This window comes from Chiroxiphia lanceolata, chromosome 5, assembly GCF_009829145.1.
Source record: "Chiroxiphia lanceolata isolate bChiLan1 chromosome 5, bChiLan1.pri, whole genome shotgun sequence".
Lineage (NCBI taxonomy): Eukaryota > Metazoa > Chordata > Aves > Passeriformes > Pipridae > Chiroxiphia > Chiroxiphia lanceolata.
The window spans coordinates 50,916,461-50,935,288 of record NC_045641.1 but is presented as its reverse complement, the minus strand read 5'-3'; the positions used below and the strand labels follow the sequence as shown (position 1 = coordinate 50,935,288).

At 44.7% G+C, this 18,828-nt stretch overlaps 1 protein-coding gene across 3 annotated transcripts in view; it reads left to right on the top strand.

Annotated features, from left to right (window-relative positions):
• SGSM3 (small G protein signaling modulator 3) overlaps nt 1-18,828 on the top strand; it is a 29,257-nt gene that overhangs the window by 709 nt on the left and 9,720 nt on the right. Inside the window, exons 2-12 of one of the 3 annotated variants that reach the window (XM_032689342.1) lie at nt 148-198; nt 8,975-9,058; nt 10,331-10,416; nt 11,596-11,662; nt 13,068-13,276; nt 13,421-13,528; nt 14,475-14,618; nt 15,005-15,200; nt 15,414-15,559; nt 16,498-16,725; nt 17,605-17,659. In XM_032689342.1, the coding sequence (XP_032545233.1) occupies nt 9,052-9,058; nt 10,331-10,416; nt 11,596-11,662; nt 13,068-13,276; nt 13,421-13,528; nt 14,475-14,618; nt 15,005-15,200; nt 15,414-15,559; nt 16,498-16,725; nt 17,605-17,659 (1,246 nt within the window). In that variant the 5' untranslated portion in view covers nt 148-198; nt 8,975-9,051. Of the gene's footprint in view, nt 1-147; nt 199-8,974; nt 9,059-10,330; nt 10,417-11,595; nt 11,663-13,064; nt 13,277-13,420; nt 13,529-14,474; nt 14,619-15,004; nt 15,201-15,413; nt 15,560-16,497; nt 16,726-17,604; nt 17,660-18,828 lie in introns of those variants that run through there. The other 2 variants (XM_032689340.1, XM_032689341.1) reach the window with 2 other exon arrangements.

The window sequence follows — 18,828 nt, the reverse complement described above, 5'->3', positions numbered from 1 at the left end:
GGCACAGATAGACGTGCCGCAGGCCCCGTGATTGTCAGCTGTAATAAATGTCAGGAAGGCGGGAGACAGACGTAATTCCTCTTACCTGGTGATGCAAATTCAAGGGAGTGAAGAACCGCTGTCACACGGATTTAAATCTCATTGCAGGCAGTGGCTGTGGGCTCCAGGACGGCTGTTTGGTGTCTCTTCACAGATCTGGTAAGGGTGGGACAGGAAAAATTTCCTCCCTGTGTCTGCTTTGCTTCCTTCCTAATTTTTTGAGGGATGTCTGAATTTAAGCAGGTACTTTCCTTCTAAACAAGTAGATTTCAGTGTTGGAGGGGTTATGTGATGTCATAGCTTCCTACTTCATGATGTCTCAGCCCTACTCTTCATGGCTTGCTGTGATTTCTTTGGGGGAGGGAAGGATAAAGTAGTAACAGTGCCTTCAGGAAATGAGGGATCCTTTTGTATAAATAGATAGGAGAGAAAAGTAGTCTTGCTGGAATTATGATCAGTGTTTTTTTAGTGTGGTGCAAGACTGGATCATGAAATCACTCAAGAAGGAGCTGCCAGCCTAGCAGGAGTGGGGCACTGCTGTGCTTTTGCTAAGCTGTTGATCAGAATACAGTTGCTTGCTGGATAATCTAAATTCTAGATTAGTTTTTTAGCTGCTACAGTGTCTGGATTGGTGGCCTGAAAAGAAGCAGCCACTGGAATAAAAATCAGTTTCATTATGTATTTCTGGATCTGCACACTGTGTGTGTAGCTTTCCCTATGCAGAAACAAGGGTTGGATTCCTACTCTGGAGAATTCACAAAGTAAAAGGGAAGGAAGGGGGTGGGAAGAGGCATGACATGTAATTAAAGAGGTCAGGGTGGGGAGGACTTGTGTCATGTTAATATGAAGTTATGTTAATTCTATATTTAACAGATTAAAACGACAAATACTTCCTTTCTCAATTCCTGTTTACGATGACGTTTTGATAACGTGGCTTTGTATTCTCAGGGAGATGTCATTCATAGTGACTGTTCCTCTGAAGAAGGGTGAAGGGAATCTGTGAGGGGCAGCAGAGAGGAGGGGCATATTTCTGGAGGAATTGCACTGGTCAGGCAATGATAGGGTCAAAGTGAGGAAAGCACTGCACACCTGCTCAGGACTGAAATAATTCTCCAATTTTGGGGTCCCTGCTAATGTAATTTAGATTTTTCTTCTTTGCTGTGCTTTTAACCTGTCACTTGCTTTCCTGCAAGATGAGATCTTTTGCTAATGTCGGTGTTCTAAAGGACCTTGACAATCTTAACAGATGGACAATAATCAAAATGTTTAGCCTTTAAAAATCTATTTCCCTCACCAGAGGTGGCGTGGTAACAGGTAGAGGTTATTGATTAAGGGATCTGTGTGAAATGGGCTGCCAGTCTAAGTCCCATTCTTAGTGAATTGGTTTACATGTTGCAGAATTGTTTCCCATGTTTGGTATTTGGGATGCTTTAACAAAGGAGTTGATGAGTTCACCCCTCCTGAGTGATACCACATTTGAGGTAGTAACTGTTTTAGAAATGGTCAGGATGATATCTCTGTCCTGACTGTCAATTGCAAACTTCTCACCAACACATAAGAAGCAAAGAAAACTTTTAAAAAATAAATCCTAAGAAGTGTTGCAACTTTCTCTACAGTGGTAAAGGTAAGGCGCCTTATATTTTGGTGTATATGGTTCTACAGCTCTTCTAGCTAAATCAGCAGTGATCCTAGTTGGTGATCTGTATCACAGTGGGTGTCCTGGATCCTATCCTAGCTCAAATGGATAGGATACAGAGATTTTGCAACTGTCAGGTAGGATGAGGTAAACAAATTGCTTCATTCTATGTTGTGAATGCAGTGTCCCAAGTGTCCCTCAAGGGATGGAGAGGTGTTGGCACGTCAGGTTTGTGTCTTCAGCCACACAAAGACTTGCTTAAACTTCTTTCTATGCCACCTTTCATCACAGGGTCTAGGTTTTAAATACATAAAGCTTACACGGGGTAAGTATGTGGGAGCACTGGGGAAAACCTCACTTGTCAGCTGTGTTACTGTTGACACCAGGTAGGAAAGAGGAGGATGTTGTCCTGCCACATTTGTTTTGTCTCTGAGGAAGCCTTAGCTTTTTTTAAACTGGAATGCAACAAGGTATATTAGTAACAGAGCAATTTTGTTTCTGTCTTAAGAAACTCACCCTAGGAGAAATGAAAACACACTTGTTTTATGAGATAGGTGAAAAAAAAAATAGTATGTTGCTATAAGGATGACTACAAGAACTGTTGTTACTGCCCAGACAGTGCAGTATTTCTTGACTGGGAAGTATTTGATGATTCAGAGATGAGAGGAAGTGTCCGTAACCTGACAGCCTTTTTTTTCTGGAGAAGAAGGCTCCAGAATCAGGAAATATCAGAGGTTTTGTCTTGTTTTGTCACAAATGTTAACAGTCATTGTATATTTTGGGGTTTTTTTTCCTCTTAAGTTATCTGTGCATGTAAATTTCTGCAGGAGCAAGATCTAAGTAGTCAAACATGACATGCTAGATAAGGGCTTTGCAAACAGTCCTGAGAGGTGTTTTGAGTGTTACTAACCTCTTCAGAAAGTTAAGTTCTGTAAAGACAGAGCCCTGAAGGAGAAAAGTTTCAAATACCATGGGATATACTTTCCTTAAAAAGACATTTTCTGAAGCCAAATGTAGCGAGACTTGCTTAGGGTCCTGGGAGGTGAATCTGACTTTTTTTTGTGAATACTGGAGGAAATAGTAACACAACAGAGGTACAGGGGAGTGACCCGAATCGAGTCTTTCTAACACCTCACCAAGGTAACAGCAAACCCTGACAGCTAAACCTCTGCAAAACCATCTGAGGCTGTGTCAAAGGAGAGACACTCTTCAGGCTCTTGTCCCTTTGTCACTGGGAACAGTGGGACGAGACCAGCTTGAGAATCAAACTTTCACCAGCGATGAGCCAGCAGGGCTGGTGATGGAGAGCCTCGGTTGGCACTGCTTGTCACCACTCAGAGCAGGAGTGTCATATAAAAGACTTCACAATACCTGACTCTAAATAACTGTCACAAGTGTCTTTCAAGCTTTCTTTGCCTGGTGCAACCCTGCATCTCTAGCAGAAATATTTTCTTTCAAACTTCTGTGTTGAAATGAAATTAGGCAGTTGCAATTACTTTCCTCAGACATCTTATAAATAGTTTGCAGTCTTGCAGAAGTTCATGGGCCAGAAGGTGAAAACCACTTCTGGGGAGTTTTGGGGAAAACAAGATTCTGTAGAGTTCTGCAGAAGTGCCCTGGTCCTGCACTGTGTTCTTTTAGGTGAAAGTGACCATTTATTGTGCAGTACCTGACTGTGATGGAGGGTGTGTTTGGAGCCTCCTTAGACAGTAATCAGAAACCTTTGGTTTATATTTGCATTGTGGTGTTTAATGTGGAATTACCTTTACCACCCTAAGCCTTGGAGACTAGGGTGATTGCCTTTTTTGGCACATATGGATTTTCTCGCCTCTGTGTTGGAAGCAAGGAGAATTTTACTGTGCAACGAGAGTGAACACCATGCTAGTTGGTATCCTGGCCTTTTTTTCTGACCTCATTCAATGCAGAGAGAAAACCCCAACAACTGTTGTTTTAGTACTAAGTTGTAATCCTGTGTGACATGCAAGGAGCACTCTATAGTCCCATCTTTTCACCACTCGTGCAGTGGGAGCACCAGGAAAGGGGAAACTCCTTCTCTTCTGATCCCAAGGGTCTTGGCTAACAAGAGTTTCTCCACGGTGGTGCAGTTCACGTTTAGCTGGCACGCTGTTTGCTCTGGTGCCAGGCAAATAAAAGGCAGTTCTGCTCTGAAAATAAGATATCTGTTCCTATGTAGGATATCTGCATTCTACATAAGCAGGTGTTGTGTAGAGTTTTTTCAGAGACAGGCTTGACACATTGGACTGTGATCAGGAAGTCCATTTGTGTCTGTCTGTCCAATGCATAAACAGTAGGAAGCAGGATTCTGCTTTTTCACATCCTTGTTTTCAAAGTGGAGATGAAATGGATACAAAACTGAAAGTCCCTTGTTCTGTTCCTTTTGTATAAACTGTCAGTGGTTCAGCACCTCCAGCTCCAGTGGGGCTCTGTCATTGCAGCAGGCAGACTTGCTGAACACCGAACAGGGTACAGAACTGTTGCATTGAAGTACATTTTAGTTGCATTTCTGCATGGAATTACATTTCCACTGAGGCCAGGAATTTACAAAGTGCTTTATGGCAGGAGACACAGAGTTCCAGTTTGTTTTCTGTTGCCTCTGTTAAGTGTTGCTCTAAGTTCCCTGAGGCAGCTGGGAGGAGGCACTTTGCCCCACCACATTCCTGCAGTCAGTATGTGATCCCAGTTGATGACTGGGCAGCACTGGAGTCCTGAGTGGTACCTCTGCAGTCAGTGCATAACACTGTCAGCAATTTGCCATCCTTCCTGCCTGCCCAGTCGGCTCTGCAAGGCTGGCACAGCCTCCCCCTCGCTGCTCTCCAGGTCTCACATCCCCCTTTCAAGACCTGCTCTAGGTTTTCGGTGTATCTCTGCTTCACTTCCACTCTACCAGAAAGCGGGTTGAGGGCAGTTAAAGTCCCTCAGCTCTTCATTCCCAGTCATGTTGTAAAAAGGAAGCAGGAAGGCTCCCTCAGCGCCTCCCGCCTGCATTTGCAGTGTGTTGCTCAACACCCAAAGCAATGTGAGGCTGGTCATGGTTTGTAAGCCTTGAACAGATAGTTCCTGGAATGACCCAGGTTCACCAACAGTGTAACACAGCTGCTGTGTGTCAGTGTCTGCATGGGATTCTGCATTTTTTAAAAAGCTAGGGTGTCGGGGTGCAAGGGAAAGAAATTATCGGCATCCTTTCCACCCCTTGGTCAGGTGTGTGTCTGTGCTTTGCTCACTTACCTACTTGTTTGTGAAGCTGGAGATTTCTTCTGACTCTGCGTGCAAAGTAAATATTGACTCATGGACTAATGGCATTTGCAGCTCCAGGATATGCCTGAGGGAGACACTGACAGGGGAAGGGAAGGAAGGCCTAGGGCTTCCTGCTGAGAGTTCCTTTTGGACATTTCATTGAGCAAGTCGGGATTATAATTCGGAAAACAAAAGTTTTCTGAATGTGAGAGGACACGATTGAACTACCTGATTCAGTGCAGAGTTTTTGTCTGATTTCTGAAAGAGGGAAGTGTTAAAGTGGATGCAATCTACTTGGGATTTCAAAAGGTGAACTGGAAGAGGCTTTTAGAACTACGCCTAAGTGCATGGCCTCCTGATGGGTACTGTGATTTTGCAATCGCTTTTCTCTCTTCCAAACTGTTTGCTTTTTAATAAAGGAATAGAGAGCAGTGGAAACCAGCTGAGAGTGCAGAGGTGGCAGTGGGATTTACTGCATTCAGTGTTACTTCATGTTCATTAAACATAAAGGAAAACAGTTTTTCCAATGCTAGCTTACTGTCAGAAGAGGTGTTGTATATGCTGTTCTTATGACAGCGGATGAAAATTATTCAAGAAGGAATTGTTGGGCTTGTTCTAGTCCTTCTGATGATGTTTACTAGTGGCTCCTTTGTAGTTGTAAAGTTTTTAGCATACAAAAACATTACTTTGTGAAGTGTTTGTCTTCTGCACAGTCTTTCTGCTAGAGGTATGTTGCTCTTTTTTTATTGGCTTCTTACCTTTTTTAGTTGCTAAAATCAGCAGGGGAATAACACTCCTGAGAAGGAGTTTCTGTCCCAAAATTAAGATCCTACTAAAAGGCTCCAGACAGCATCATTTCATGCTTAGCACATCCAGGCACTACTGCTGCAGGCTTATATGGAGATCACATGGCAAAAGAGGCCAAGCAAGTAAAACATAGGCAGCAGGAGATTGCTATCTGGTGTTTGCCAGAAGCCAGGTAATTGAAATCTGTCACACCACAGCTGTGTGGAAGAGCCAGCATGTCCAGAGGAGGCGCAGTATTGCCAGGTGGAAGTAAATTTGCAGGTCTCCTTTGCAGACATCCATTTCTAAAGGACGCCTACGCTGGAAAAGAAACTAACTATAATCTTGCATGGTGTGTATTTGTAACTCCAGCAAAAGTGTTGTGTGTGGAGTGCTTCAAGTGGCTGTACCTGATGCTGAGTACACGTTTCCCTTGCAGCCTTCTTTTTCAGGTACACACACTCAGTGTAGCTGTCTTCTAGCAGGCTGGAACCAATGGAGGTGTGATTATTTTTAGAATCTGAACACAAAAAGTAAATCTGCAAATAACAGGTACCATTAGCATTTTAACAGAAAGTATATTTCTTTCAAAATGTGAGGACTGCCTGTTATGTGGCCAAGATTGCTTCATATAGGAAACTTAAATTACCTTTAAAAGTGGGAGATGCTTCTTAATGTGTGTGTGGTTTTAGTTTTGGAGTTCTGAGGGTTTGGGAGTTGCCATTAATATTTGTTCGATCTGATGTGTTTTTTCCTTTGTATTTCATACTGTTTCTTGTTTTCAGAAGTGTGTACTGTGCTAATAACCCAGTTAGGAGCTGTAGCAATTTCACAGGTGTGGTTTCACAGGCTTTGTGGGAGCCCCTTTTGTTACTTGTCTCCTGGCTAGGAGAGTTCGAGAGTTGCTTTAGGTTTGTATACCTCAGTCAAAGGAAAGAGCTTACTGTATACCAGGTATCCTCCTCCGCCTCCTGTCTTGCCCTGGGTGGTGCCTTGCTGTGCCAGGGAACTTTCTTCCTGGTTCCTGTGATGCTGGAAGGGCTGGTGCAGTGGCCTCAGCACCTTCTCTTGGAGACACCTGTCTCTGTGGGCAGTCCCTGGCACTCTGCCTCTGTGTGCTGCAGCAGGAGCCTTCTCTTGGTGTGATTCTTGCTTCTCTCCCTGCCCTTCTGTACAACCATGCCAGGAGCAAGGTGAGCCTCACACTCTCCTTGGACTCTGTCCCAGATTGGTGCTCGCTGGAACGTTTCTATAGGAACCAGGGGCTGGAAAAACCTGCCCACCAAGTTCGGTGCTCTAATGTCAGGGACAGGAGAGCAAGCAGGCAGCAGGCAGGGGAGTGATCCCCAGCAAGGCGGAGGCCAGCGTGCGGTGACGTGGACGAGGAAGGTGTTCCCTCTACTACACCTGTTTTGGGATGAGGAGAAACTCACTCAGCACTCTCCTGCTCTTCCAAACACTGGCCCGGCTCCTCTGTCGCAGGTTGGTTCAGCAGTGATTGTGCACACGATGAAAGTTAATAATGGCCAAGAGGGATTCCTACTCACAGGGTTGAGGCACTGAGGCAATGAGAAGCAATGAGAAGCATGGCAGATGCTTCACATGGTGACTGCATTCCTAGTAAAAGTCGTTGGAAACAGGGTTAACTGGGCTGAGAGAAGGCAGAGTAAAAGGACACTTTGCAGGCTCACGAGCAGAGCAGTCGTCGTTGCAAGGGAGTGATAAGCCTGAAAAACATCAAAATACATTCACTGTGATGTTGAAAGGGAAATAGGTACTGTCAGCCAATGTACCTGCTTGGTGGGCATGCTGTGTGCGTTCCCATGTAATACGAGTATGCAGATGCTCATTTTGTAATTGTTGTTATGTCTTCAGCTGCTGAAAGAAGAGTTAGTGCTAAGGGAACAAATGGGACTAGAGTGATGGGGAGATAAACATTTACAGAACTGGTGGGTAAGCAACTTACCATCCTGTGGACAACATTACTTCCCAGAAATAAAAGCTGGATTTTTTTGTAGTTTCTTTGTTATTCTTTTTGCTCTAAGAGTTGGTGTCAGAAAATCAGAGCGTCTGTTGATCCATGTCAGCCTTTCTCAGGCAGAGAACTGTCTAAATCTGGGAGGAGGAAGGCTTATCATTTGTGTTTCCAGACACAGATGTTTTTTATGCTTTTGCAGTGTTGTGCAGCTGCTTATCTTGGAGTGCTATAGCAAGTTGCTTTCAGGCTACAAGTGCTCCCTGGAAAGCTCACTGAGACGCAAAGGCAATGTAACCCTGTACTATTCAGCACTATAAACCAACTTTGACAGGGCCTGCTGGATGAATCCCTCGGGTTCCTACTTTTAGCAGTTTACAGTCATAAGTAGCTTTACTGGAAAGGGGAAGCTGGAAAAGCCATCCCAGATGTGTTAGTGTTAGTTTCTCCCAGGTTCTTTCCTAAGGAAGTGCAAGTGACTGATATATCCCAGCACTGGCTTTATCTGCTTGTTAGAGGTGGCTCTTGCTGTCTCCCACACATAAATTGTAAGGTTGATCCTAAAGTCCACAGTCTCTCTCTCTGATTACTGAACTATTCCATTGTTTTCCTGGAAATCCCCATAAAAAACCCCATAAAAATCTGCTGTTAACTAGTGTCAGGAAAGCAAGGAGGGGAGCTATGTGGGCTGTTTAATCATCTGAGCTCTACTGCCTGCTTTAGTTCAGAGGAACCTGGTTCCTGGCTCATTGCAGAGTTACTTGTCCATGTCCACATCCTTCAGAGAGCTGTGTTTCCACACCCCTACACACTTTGCTCCTGTACTTTGTGATGCTGCTACTAAAATCTCTTTTAGGCTTATTGCATCTAATGATACCCCCTTAAACCCTTTTCACTCTTTCTGTCCCTTCTCCATGGTCAGTGTCTTCAGAGACTGATGATGTATGGTGTGGTTTTTTTGTATTGATAATTAAATATAGGACTCACAATATGTGATGGAAAAGGTGATAAAAGTTGTCTTGGTTTTTGACATTCTTTCAATCAGCAATGGTGGTACTGTCACAAGGAATTTGATAAATGGCAGTGTGCTCTTTCTAGCTGGTCAGTAGGCATGAAATCAAGAGGAAATTCCAGTCTCCAGAATTTATTTTTTGTGGGGGCAGAACATAAATACTAAGGGATTTAATTTTCGTGTGGAGAAGTTGTGAGTGAGGGGTCTCTCTGTCTCCCACCATGTTTTTAGATGCTAATTGAATTCTCTCCTTACCCTTTCTTTCTAACAGGATAGTAACCACTGACCTCTGCGAACAGCACTTCTGGACCTGCTGACAGCCTCTGCTACTCAGCCTTACCCAGTGCAATGTCCGGTGAGCAGACAGAAATGGACTCAGTATCTGCTTGTTTGGTTGCTTGCTCTTTCTTCAGCAGAAACTTCATAAAAGAAAGTTCCTGGTTCCAAGAGCCATTCTTTATATTAACATACTGTCTGGTTAAATTGGGAGCAAGGAAACAACCCCACTCTTTGTGACCCAGCTGCCTTCTCACTCAGGGTGAACTCAGTTCCTTCTTTTACCCCAAAGAAGCCTTTTCAGCCATTGAACACAGAGGGAAAAGAACATTGAAATGTAATCTTCTTTTCCCTGTTTTTTATAAGATTTGCTTGGTTCTGTTCTCCTCCCAAGATTTGCCCCAAAGTTGGTGGCTCATTTGGTGATTATGAGAGATTTTACTGTACAATGGTAGCTCCAGGGCAGGCAGAAGGCTGGAGTTCAACTGTGGACTATTGAGATAAGCTTTACTAAAACTAGGTCTTCTCTTTCTTGTAGTGACCAGCTCTCCCACCCCATACTTCTGTCTAAACCTTCCTTCCTGGTCCAGCTGATTATTTCAGGGCATATAACCCTGAGGGAAACTATACTTCAAAACCAAGTAAACCTTTGCTTTGGTGATATGAACAATAGAAGACTTGGGACATGTTGATCTCCTTTAGGTGCAAAACTTGATGTACGCTTGTATTCCAAGGGAGGCTGTTCAGTGGCACTCTACCTGAGATTGGAAGGGTGCTTATCTTGAACACAAAAGTCCAAGATAATAGGCATACTTTCATTGCTGCAGGTCTCTATACATGGTTTGGCAATATCCCAACCCTTTTAGAAAAAAAGGTTGCAGTTGAGCATCTTACTGAAGGCTCTGGTTTTCCATTGTGGTGTCTGAGTGACAGAGTTTCAGTAAGCTCTGGATTGCTGCTGGTGCTGGGGTTGGTGCCTCCATCAGAGGCATTTACTTCTCCATAATAATATTTTTTTGGCGGCAATTCCTCTGGCTTGGCACTGATTACACAGCTTTTCCAATCAGATGAGTGATCATATGATGCCATAGAACTATTTCTCTTTCCTAAAAATCTCTTTCTTAGAGCGAACTCTATTTGGCCTTTCTGCCTCTTTTACTCGGTAATAAGGAACAAAACCATCTGAAATTACTGGCTTCCTTGGTGAAGTGGGAGCTGTCTCCCTGTCTTGAGTAGCAGTCACGACAAACTGCTGAATGAGTCCTTCCCTTGCTGAAAGTTTGTATTAAGTGTGTCTTCCCAAGGGTGTTCTTCCAGGTTTTCACTGCTGTGTTGATCTCTTTCTGTTTAGGCCATCACACTCCCTCTGCTGGGGGTCCCTTCTCAGCACTCACTCCCAGCATTTGGCCTCAGGACATCCTGGCAAAATACACACAGGTATAGTGTGGGGCAGGGTGGGGTGTTCTCTGGCTGTGTAAAAGTAGAGGGACCCTGGTGGTTTCTGGTGGTCTCTGAAAGCCGCAGGGAAAAGGAGGGAGAGGCACACTTTTCCTCTAGTGCTTTGGTGGTGGGCACTTAAAATTCACATGTTTTGTTGCTGCATCCTGGGTTTTGCAAGAGGATCTTGCAGAGTACAAAGAAACTTGTGTGAATTATTGCTTTGCTGTTTTGCAACTATTGCTCCAGTGTAAAAATGTTGACACTGTCAGGGAGCCTCTGTCATCATCAAGCTACTCTGGATGGCTTGTGTATGGCAGGAAATGCTAGCCTCAAGGCTTGTCAGGTGGGCAGAGGAGGAAGGAAGGAAGCAGCCATGGAATTTCATAACTTATCCACAGTTTGCTGAAGGCAGTTGAACCCAATGAGGCAGATTAAAGCTTATCATGGAGCTATGTGAGAAGCACATTTCTGGTGTGCTGCCTGGGTTCAGTGCTTCCAGGAGTCCTTACAGGAGGAGAAGGTGGGCTTGCAGGAAAAGGGAGGTATCTGTAGGTTTTCAGTCCGAAAAGAAACCTAGTTATAACCTCCACTGTGTATTCCCCAATACCAACTGTGAGCACAGATGAGGAAGGTTAAGATTTGGATCATGGATCTTAATTTCCTTTGGTACAAATCCCAGTTTTGCCTGGTGTCTTTCAGAGAAAATCTGAGAGCAACAGGCAAGAGATGGCACAGTGCAGGGAGCTGAATTTGCAGTGTGTGCGCAGAGGTAACAGGAAGGACTGCTGTGCGTTAGCAATGCAGACAGCATTAGCTGGTGTGTGTGTATTCCTCAGTTCATGAGGAGGGCTCCATGCCCCTCCAAGTGGGGAGTTCCGATCTTGATATGAGGCTGAGCTCAAGTCCTGCTGAAAAAAGGGTTGCTAGGAAAATCTGTACAGTTTTGATGGCAGGGCTTCACAACTTCCGTGGACAAGTCAACATGCGAATGGTATGCAATATCCGCTCAGCTTGGAATTGTGGTGGGAGGCATTGAAAATTAAAGGGCAAGGGATCTAATTGCTCAAAGGGCACAATGCGGACAGTGGTGGGATGGGGCAATATCCATGTGTCTCTGTTCCGTTATGCAGTGCTAAAGTGGTGAAAGTGTCTGTTTTCCTTCCTCACATCTCCCAGAAAGAAGAATCCGTCGAGCAGCCAGAGTTTCGCTATGACGAATTCGGTTTCCGAGTTGACAAGGAAGGTAAAGCCAGTCCTATCCCTCCCACTTCCGTTGCGTGCAGCCCTTCCTGTGCTTCCAAGTATGGCAGGGTGGCTTTGCAACCATTCTGTGCTAGGTCTTGTCTACCCACCTGTCATCATCTTTCTGTATCTTGCCATTGTAGTCAAGTGAATTAGATGTGCTGGCCTTATGGGAGTCTGGAGCATAGACTATGCAGAAGTCATTTCCATCCCCTTATGCTTGTGCCATGGGTAAAAGAGAGAAAAGTTAAGAGGGGTTACCATTTCCATTAGCAGCTGCATGCTGGGGAAGGGCAACTTTCCCAGTTGATAGTGTTGTGTTCAGTAGCGTTGTAAGCACTCACAGCAGGCACAATGAAACATTCTGTCTGTTGAAAAACTCATGGCCAAAATGAGTGGCAACAGTATTTGTTCTGCCCATCCCAGCATCTCAGCAAAGTGTAGGACAAACTGTATGGGTAAACCCCACGTCCTAATTTTTCTGCAAGATATGGAGAGAGGTGCCCAAATAGCAGAAGATGTGGAGAGCTATTGCAGCTGAGCATTGAACTACAACAGCTGGCTTTTGCAAAGAGGAGATGTAGGAATTGCTTTATGTGCTCTGGAGGATGTTTCCAGGGCTCAGGCCATACAGTGCAAGGGCGCAGAAGTTGTTCACATGTGTGCTGTGAGTCACCTTAAGTTACAGAGGATCCTCTTTGAAGCCATGACCTGGAGATGAGGACAGGACACAGTGATTTTTTTTTTTTCCCAGCCAGAAAATTTCACAGACTTCTGCATTATAAAATCAACAGAAAGATTTGGACCGCATTGTTGAAATGTATTATATGATTAAGGACAAGAGCGCCTTACGTCAAACCTGTACTTGTGCTAAAGTGTCTATTTTAGAAAGCCAGCTTCAGGTTAAGGTACTCTCTCATTTTGAATTTGGAGGTGTCCTTGCTAAAGCATTTTGATGATTAAATATCCCCAAAGTTAACAGTTTGTACCTCATTACTTCCATGAGCATATAGCTTCTGCTTTTCACCTCTGAGGCTTGCTATGCTTTTGTCAGCCTGATTTACAGATTCTTGTAAAACCCAGGAGGATGGCTGCTGCCGGAGTCTTGTTTAATTCCAGCCACACTGTGCTCTAAATCATGAGTAAGTAGAGACTAGAAGCCTGCCGACACCTTCTTAGTTCTCAAGGTCCCAGTGCTTTTTGTTTATGACCATTAAATTTGCTACACGGAGAAGGCAGTTAGAAACCAAGCTTTGCCTTTCCATGCTCTGACTGGAAGACGTGAATGTTTTTAATGTGCTTTTTTCAGATGACCATCCTATTCCCCACTCTGCCTTGTGTTTGTTCTCTCTCCTGTTCCGTGTCTCACTTGTCCCCATTCCTTTCCCTTCCATTTGCTGAAGCAGATGGTGCTGAGCCAAACTCCAGCAAGCTTCTGGGGGTCCCACTGACGGAGGAGCCGCAGCAGAGGCTCAAGTGGCAGGCTCATCTGGAATTCACACACAACCATGACGTGGGCGACCTCACCTGGGACAAAATCGAAGTCACCCTACCCCACTCAGACAAGCTGCGCTCCCTGGTGCTAGCTGGCATCCCACACAGCATGAGGCCACAGGTGAGAGTGCTGCCTGTTCTGGGTGGGCGCTGCCTGGAGTAAGAGATAGTGGAGTGAGATCTCTTGGTTGAGAGGCTGCCAGCTCATGGCTTTCTGTGTTTGTCTGAGTGACTCCTCCTATCTCTGTTTACCCTGTCCCCCCAGCTGTGGATGCGCCTTTCAGGGGCTTTGCAGAAGAAGAGGAACTCAGAGATGTCATATCGGGATATTATAAAAAACAGCTCTAACGATGAAACCATTGCTGCCAAACAGGTGGGAGAAACTTCCTAATGCTGAGTGGGGAGAAGGGCAAGAGTAGCTGTGTGAGAAGGAAGGGGTGTCTGCCTGATACCTGCAGCAGGGACAGTTGAGAGGATGTGTGGTTGAATCCTGCTAAACCTTAATCCTGTGAGGCATATTTCTCCTTTGTTTTGCTGGAGTAGCAACTGTGCAGCTCTGCTCCTTCCTAGGACAGCAGGGAAGGGGTTTGACCCATGCTGCTTGCAGGCTAAAAAACAGTGCTGCAGTTGCATCTCAGCAAACATCCTGATATTCATTGAGGGAAATGAAGGGTGAAAGGCTGACAGATGCACCTCTGTTGAGATTGTGGTGGCTGTTTCCAGGGCCTGTCTTTGTTCCCCCAAACACAAAGTCTCTAAACATTAATAAGACTCTTACAGGGTCTCCTCAGGGTGTTTTCCTTTGATCTCTCCTTTTTGTGGGAGGAGGGAACAGCAAAAGAAACTGAGATCTGCACATGTTCACCTCTCACCAAGAAGGGTCAAAATAGTTGGAAGGAGAAACAGCACTGCTCAAGGGAGATCTGTGGGTTCTTCACCTCTAAGTCCTCTTTCACAGATGTGGCCAGATTGTTGATTTTTCTCTGGAATAGGTTTTTCAGGAAGCCTTGCTTGAAATCCAGACAGGTGAAATTCCCGACTAGTGTGCTTACTACTGTCAGTGGGGAAACTAGGGCCTGAGTTTAGACGAGTATTTCTTGGGAGTCAGCAAGTCACTGTCTGCACTGGCATTTTCCCTCTTGTCAGTGAAGGTTGTTAAACTGACTCAGGTACTCGGACAGGGCTACCTTCTTTGGTGCCTGAGGATGGGTGTGGGAGGCAGAGTTCCCTGAAGCAGGGGGCCATGGGGAAGTGCAGATTAGCAGAAGGCAGTTGTTCAGGTGCTGCAAGCTGACTCTGTCCTTGTTTATGGCTGACAGATTGAAAAGGACTTGCTACGCACAATGCCCAGCAATGCCTGCTTCTCCAACATGAACAGTATCGGAGTGCCAAGGCTACGCAGGATACTACGGGGACTTGCCTGGCTCTACCCAGAGATTGGATATTGTCAGGGCACTGGCATGGTAACCTGCTTTCAGAGTGTCTTTGTAGTAGGGATCATTGTGTCTGTGGTCGCAACAGCAGAGCGAATGATTTGAGGGAGTGCTGCCAGATACTGTGGTCTCCACATGAGCTGAAGAGAAATCCCTTCCACATGGAATACTTTCCCTAGGAAAGGGAGAGCAGAGTAGCACCACATATCCAAAGATATAGAAGAATTCATTCCATCTGTTGGGGAGGGTTCAGGCAGTACACTGAGGAGAAATCCTTTCAGTGGAGGCTGCAGGAATGCTGCTGCAGAAGGAGGATTTTTGTCACCTAGATACTGGTCCATCTGTCCACGTGAGAAAGTGGGGAAAGAGTTCTATTCCTCTTAGGACATGCAGTTGTTCTTCCTTCAAAATCCTAGGTGGCTGCTTCTCTGCTGCTCTTCTTGGAGGAGGAAGATGCCTTCTGGATGATGTGTGCTATCATTGAGGAATTGGTTCCTGCCTCCTACTTCAGTACCACTCTCATGGGCGTGCAGACAGACCAGCGTGTCCTGCGGCAGCTCATCGTGCAGTACTTGCCTCGCCTGGACAAGCTGCTTCAGGAGCATGACATTGGTAAAAGTGTGCCCTAGAAACCATAGCTTTTCTTGCCAGGAGGACGTGCAGACAAAGACTGTTATTCTTTTTTCACAAAGGGAGAGCGATAGAGAGAGGAGCAAGCCTCCTGACCCTGGAGGCAGTGCATGGAGGACAGCCCTTAGAAGAGTCCGTCTTCACTGGTTGACTGACTTCTTCTGTTGTGATTATTTTCCATGTTTTTATTCACAGAGCTCTCCTTGATCACCTTGCACTGGTTCCTCACCTCTTTTGCTAGTGTTGTCCACATCAAGCTGCTGCTGCGTATTTGGGACCTCTTCTTCTACGAGGGCTCTCTGGTGCTGTTCCAAGTCACTTTGGGCATGCTAAGTATGAAGGTGATTCCCCACTCCCCTTCCTCCTTTATAGTACTTCAATGTTTAATTATGAGATTTAGGGGCAAGAAGGTTTTGTATCCATTTGCTCTATGTCATTTGGGAGTGTGCTAGGGAAGATGTCTTCCTGCTGCCTTCGGAACTGGAGGCTGTGAAAAACTTCTAAGGCACTTTGCGGAAATTAGTAATTGCTGTTTCCTGTGCATACATCATTTGTTGCCCCATAATTAAACCTCATCAGCTGCCCCTCTCTATTCAGTCTAGATCCCAACCTGAGGGTGCATCTTACCTAAACCAGGATACCCCTTGATTTTGCGCAGTCTATGAGGAGAGAGAGAAAGCCAAATTTGTGGTCATCGGAGAAGCTTTGTATGGCACTATTGAATGCTCTAAGAGATGAGCATTTTTCTGACTGCATTTGATTTGACTGGCCTATATTTAACTGCTTGATCTTTTCCTTTTTATGTGGGAAATAATTTTGTGTTCAGTTTTCTGTGTGAAGGGCAAGGGAGATCCTGCTGGGAGTAAGGGGAAGGTGGAGCACAGTTTGACATGGTAGATGCTCTGTAGTATGTGAGACTGAGCAGCTTCCATTCTTTTATCTCTAACAAGATCCCTGCTGTGCCCAGTCCTAGTGGTTGGTGCCAAATAGGTTTGGTTTTGGTTTTCCTTGCCAATTTGATTTAATTTCAAGGATGAATACTGTGATTCAAAAAAATGCCAACTAGAATTCTGGGAGGAGGGTACAATAGAGCAGTAAAAGATGCTATCCCCCTCTCAAAAGTATCTTGGACTTTTCCTGCTGAAGTTTTTTTTTATGCAGTTGTCTAGTTGTACCTGCCCAAGGTGTACACTGAAAGTAAAACTGCATCTAGCAGCCTCAAGAGCCCAGCTGTCGTGTTCAGTGCTCAGCGTGGCAAAAAATCACTGTGTTGTTGCAGGAGGACGAGCTAATCCAGTCGGAGAACTCTGCCTCCATCTTCAACACGCTCTCAGACATCCCAAGTCAGATTGAAGACGCAGATGTGTTGCTGCGGGAGGCCATGCGCGTGGCTGGCTCGCTGACAGACGTGGCAGTGGAGACCCAGCGCCGCAAACACTTGGCCTACCTCATTGCTGAGCAAGGGCAGCTGCTCAACTCCAGCACCACCGTCAACAATTTATCCAAAGTGAGTGCACAGAGTCCCACCTGCCTCTGCCGCTCTGCTTTTACCGTTCCCTTACATATTCCCATCCTGTTTCTGTTTGCAAGCAAGAGGTCCTCCTGTTTGAGAGCATTTTTGGCTCCAGGATAATTTTGTCATCCGTTGGAGAAAAGGTATTGGGAAGTTGGAGGACAGTCTATACTAATGAGATGCTACCAGATCTGTCCTGGTTGATAAATCCCCAGATGACAGAGGTATTGGCATTGATTGTAATTATCATTAATGAGAGTTATGATGAAATGTAACATATTTCATTAATGGAAACTGAAAGTAACAACATATGTTTTGGGCAGAATTTGCTTGAAGCACACAGAGAGTAGGAACTGGATTTAATCCATTAGTAAGAAACTGGTACAGTAAAATAATCTTGGAATGTAGAGTCAGAAAACAGCAGCAACTGCCTTTGAGAAGCTGAGTAAAAAATGCTACTGTGTTTAATCTTGGACTAAAATCTACAGTTGCAGACAAGACACTCCTGCAATTCTAAAATATAATAGTTATCCACTTAGAAATTTATGTACAATTACATGTGTAGCTGCTTTTGGCAACAAATAAAATTATTCACGTGAGTTGTGGTTGATTCTCAAACTTCAATTACGCTTTCATAATAATTAAGCTATAAATAACCTGTTGCACATGGAACAGGTCAAGCAGTGGAGCTGATTCATTGCGTTAGGACTAGAACAACTCCTGTTTAAAACTGCCAGTTCACTTGCCTGCCCTTTCTAATGGTAGCTGTCAGGACCCCTTACCCAGAGCTGACTGGTGGGGAGGGTTGCTTTATTTAATTTCCGAAATCTCTCCTAATGTGTGCACTTTGTTTTCTCTCTTCCGTTCCCTCAGATTGTGCGGCGCAGGACTCAGCGCAGGAAATCTGGCATCACCTCTCTGCTTTTCGGTAAGGACAACCCTGTGCCCTTCATGTGCTGTTGATGGCTATTGCAGCCTAGGAGGGAGGGAAGTGAGCAAAGCAGAGAGAGAAGGGAGCCAGAACTGAAGGATGAGAGGGAAGAAACGCAGTTTACTACTTGATTGCTTTGATCTGAACTCAGAAAGTAAATTTTAGTTTAGACTGTTAATCCATGAATGGTGAGCAACAGCAGGTGCAGCTCAACCCAGCTGTAATGTCCTTTCACTGACCAACAGGGCAAACACATTTTCTGGCAGACCATATGCAGTCCACAGGCTGGATATGGTACTTTCCTGATGTTACTCGGCTTGGTTCAAGAACATCTCTGAAGATCTGAGACAGGGCAGGATGTCCAGTGCATCACCCATCAAAATTTATAAATGCAAACATCATTATGTTTCCCCTTACTTACTCTGAGAGTTCAGTGCTATGAACACTTTTGAGTCTTTATGAGCTAAGCCAAAATATGTCCAGATAGCACACAGCCAGAATAGGTTTTTCATGGTTTTAACAGTAACTTATTTCTTTGACTCTGTTAGAGTCCCTTCTACTGTAAGCCTTTCTGTCATCACCATCCTTGCAACTGGTTAGCTTTCTTGAAGTTGCCACATATCACCACAGGAATTTTTTTTTCCTGGAGGAAGACAACATACTAAATTTACAGGTTTCAAACAGTGTTCCTGTTGTGGTTGAAATGGCCTGAATAAATCTAAAATTGTGTTTTACTGGTCTTTCCAGAGAATAGCTTTTCTGATGTTCTCTATGCTTCCCCACAGAGCATTACTTATAAAAACTCTAGTAGAATAACCAATGAAGCTGTAAAGTCAAACATGCAGAAGTGAAGAAATGCAGGAAAGTTGCTTAAGCAACCTAAACTCAGAGCCCTTGTATATAATGTTAATCCTACAGTCAGTACAGACTGAACTGGCAGGGAACTTGGCTGCCACATGCATCTTTCTTGTGTCTCAGACAGTCTTCTTTACCATGTTCAAGTCATTTTATGATGGTGATAGTGAGTTATACACATGCACAAAGATAAAGTTTAAGTTCAAGCTCCAAAATATATCAGTGGTAGAATCGAGATGATTGATAGTGTTTTCTCATTTTAGTGGGGTTTCTGTACAGTGACTGTCATGTTTTTTACCTAACATTATTCT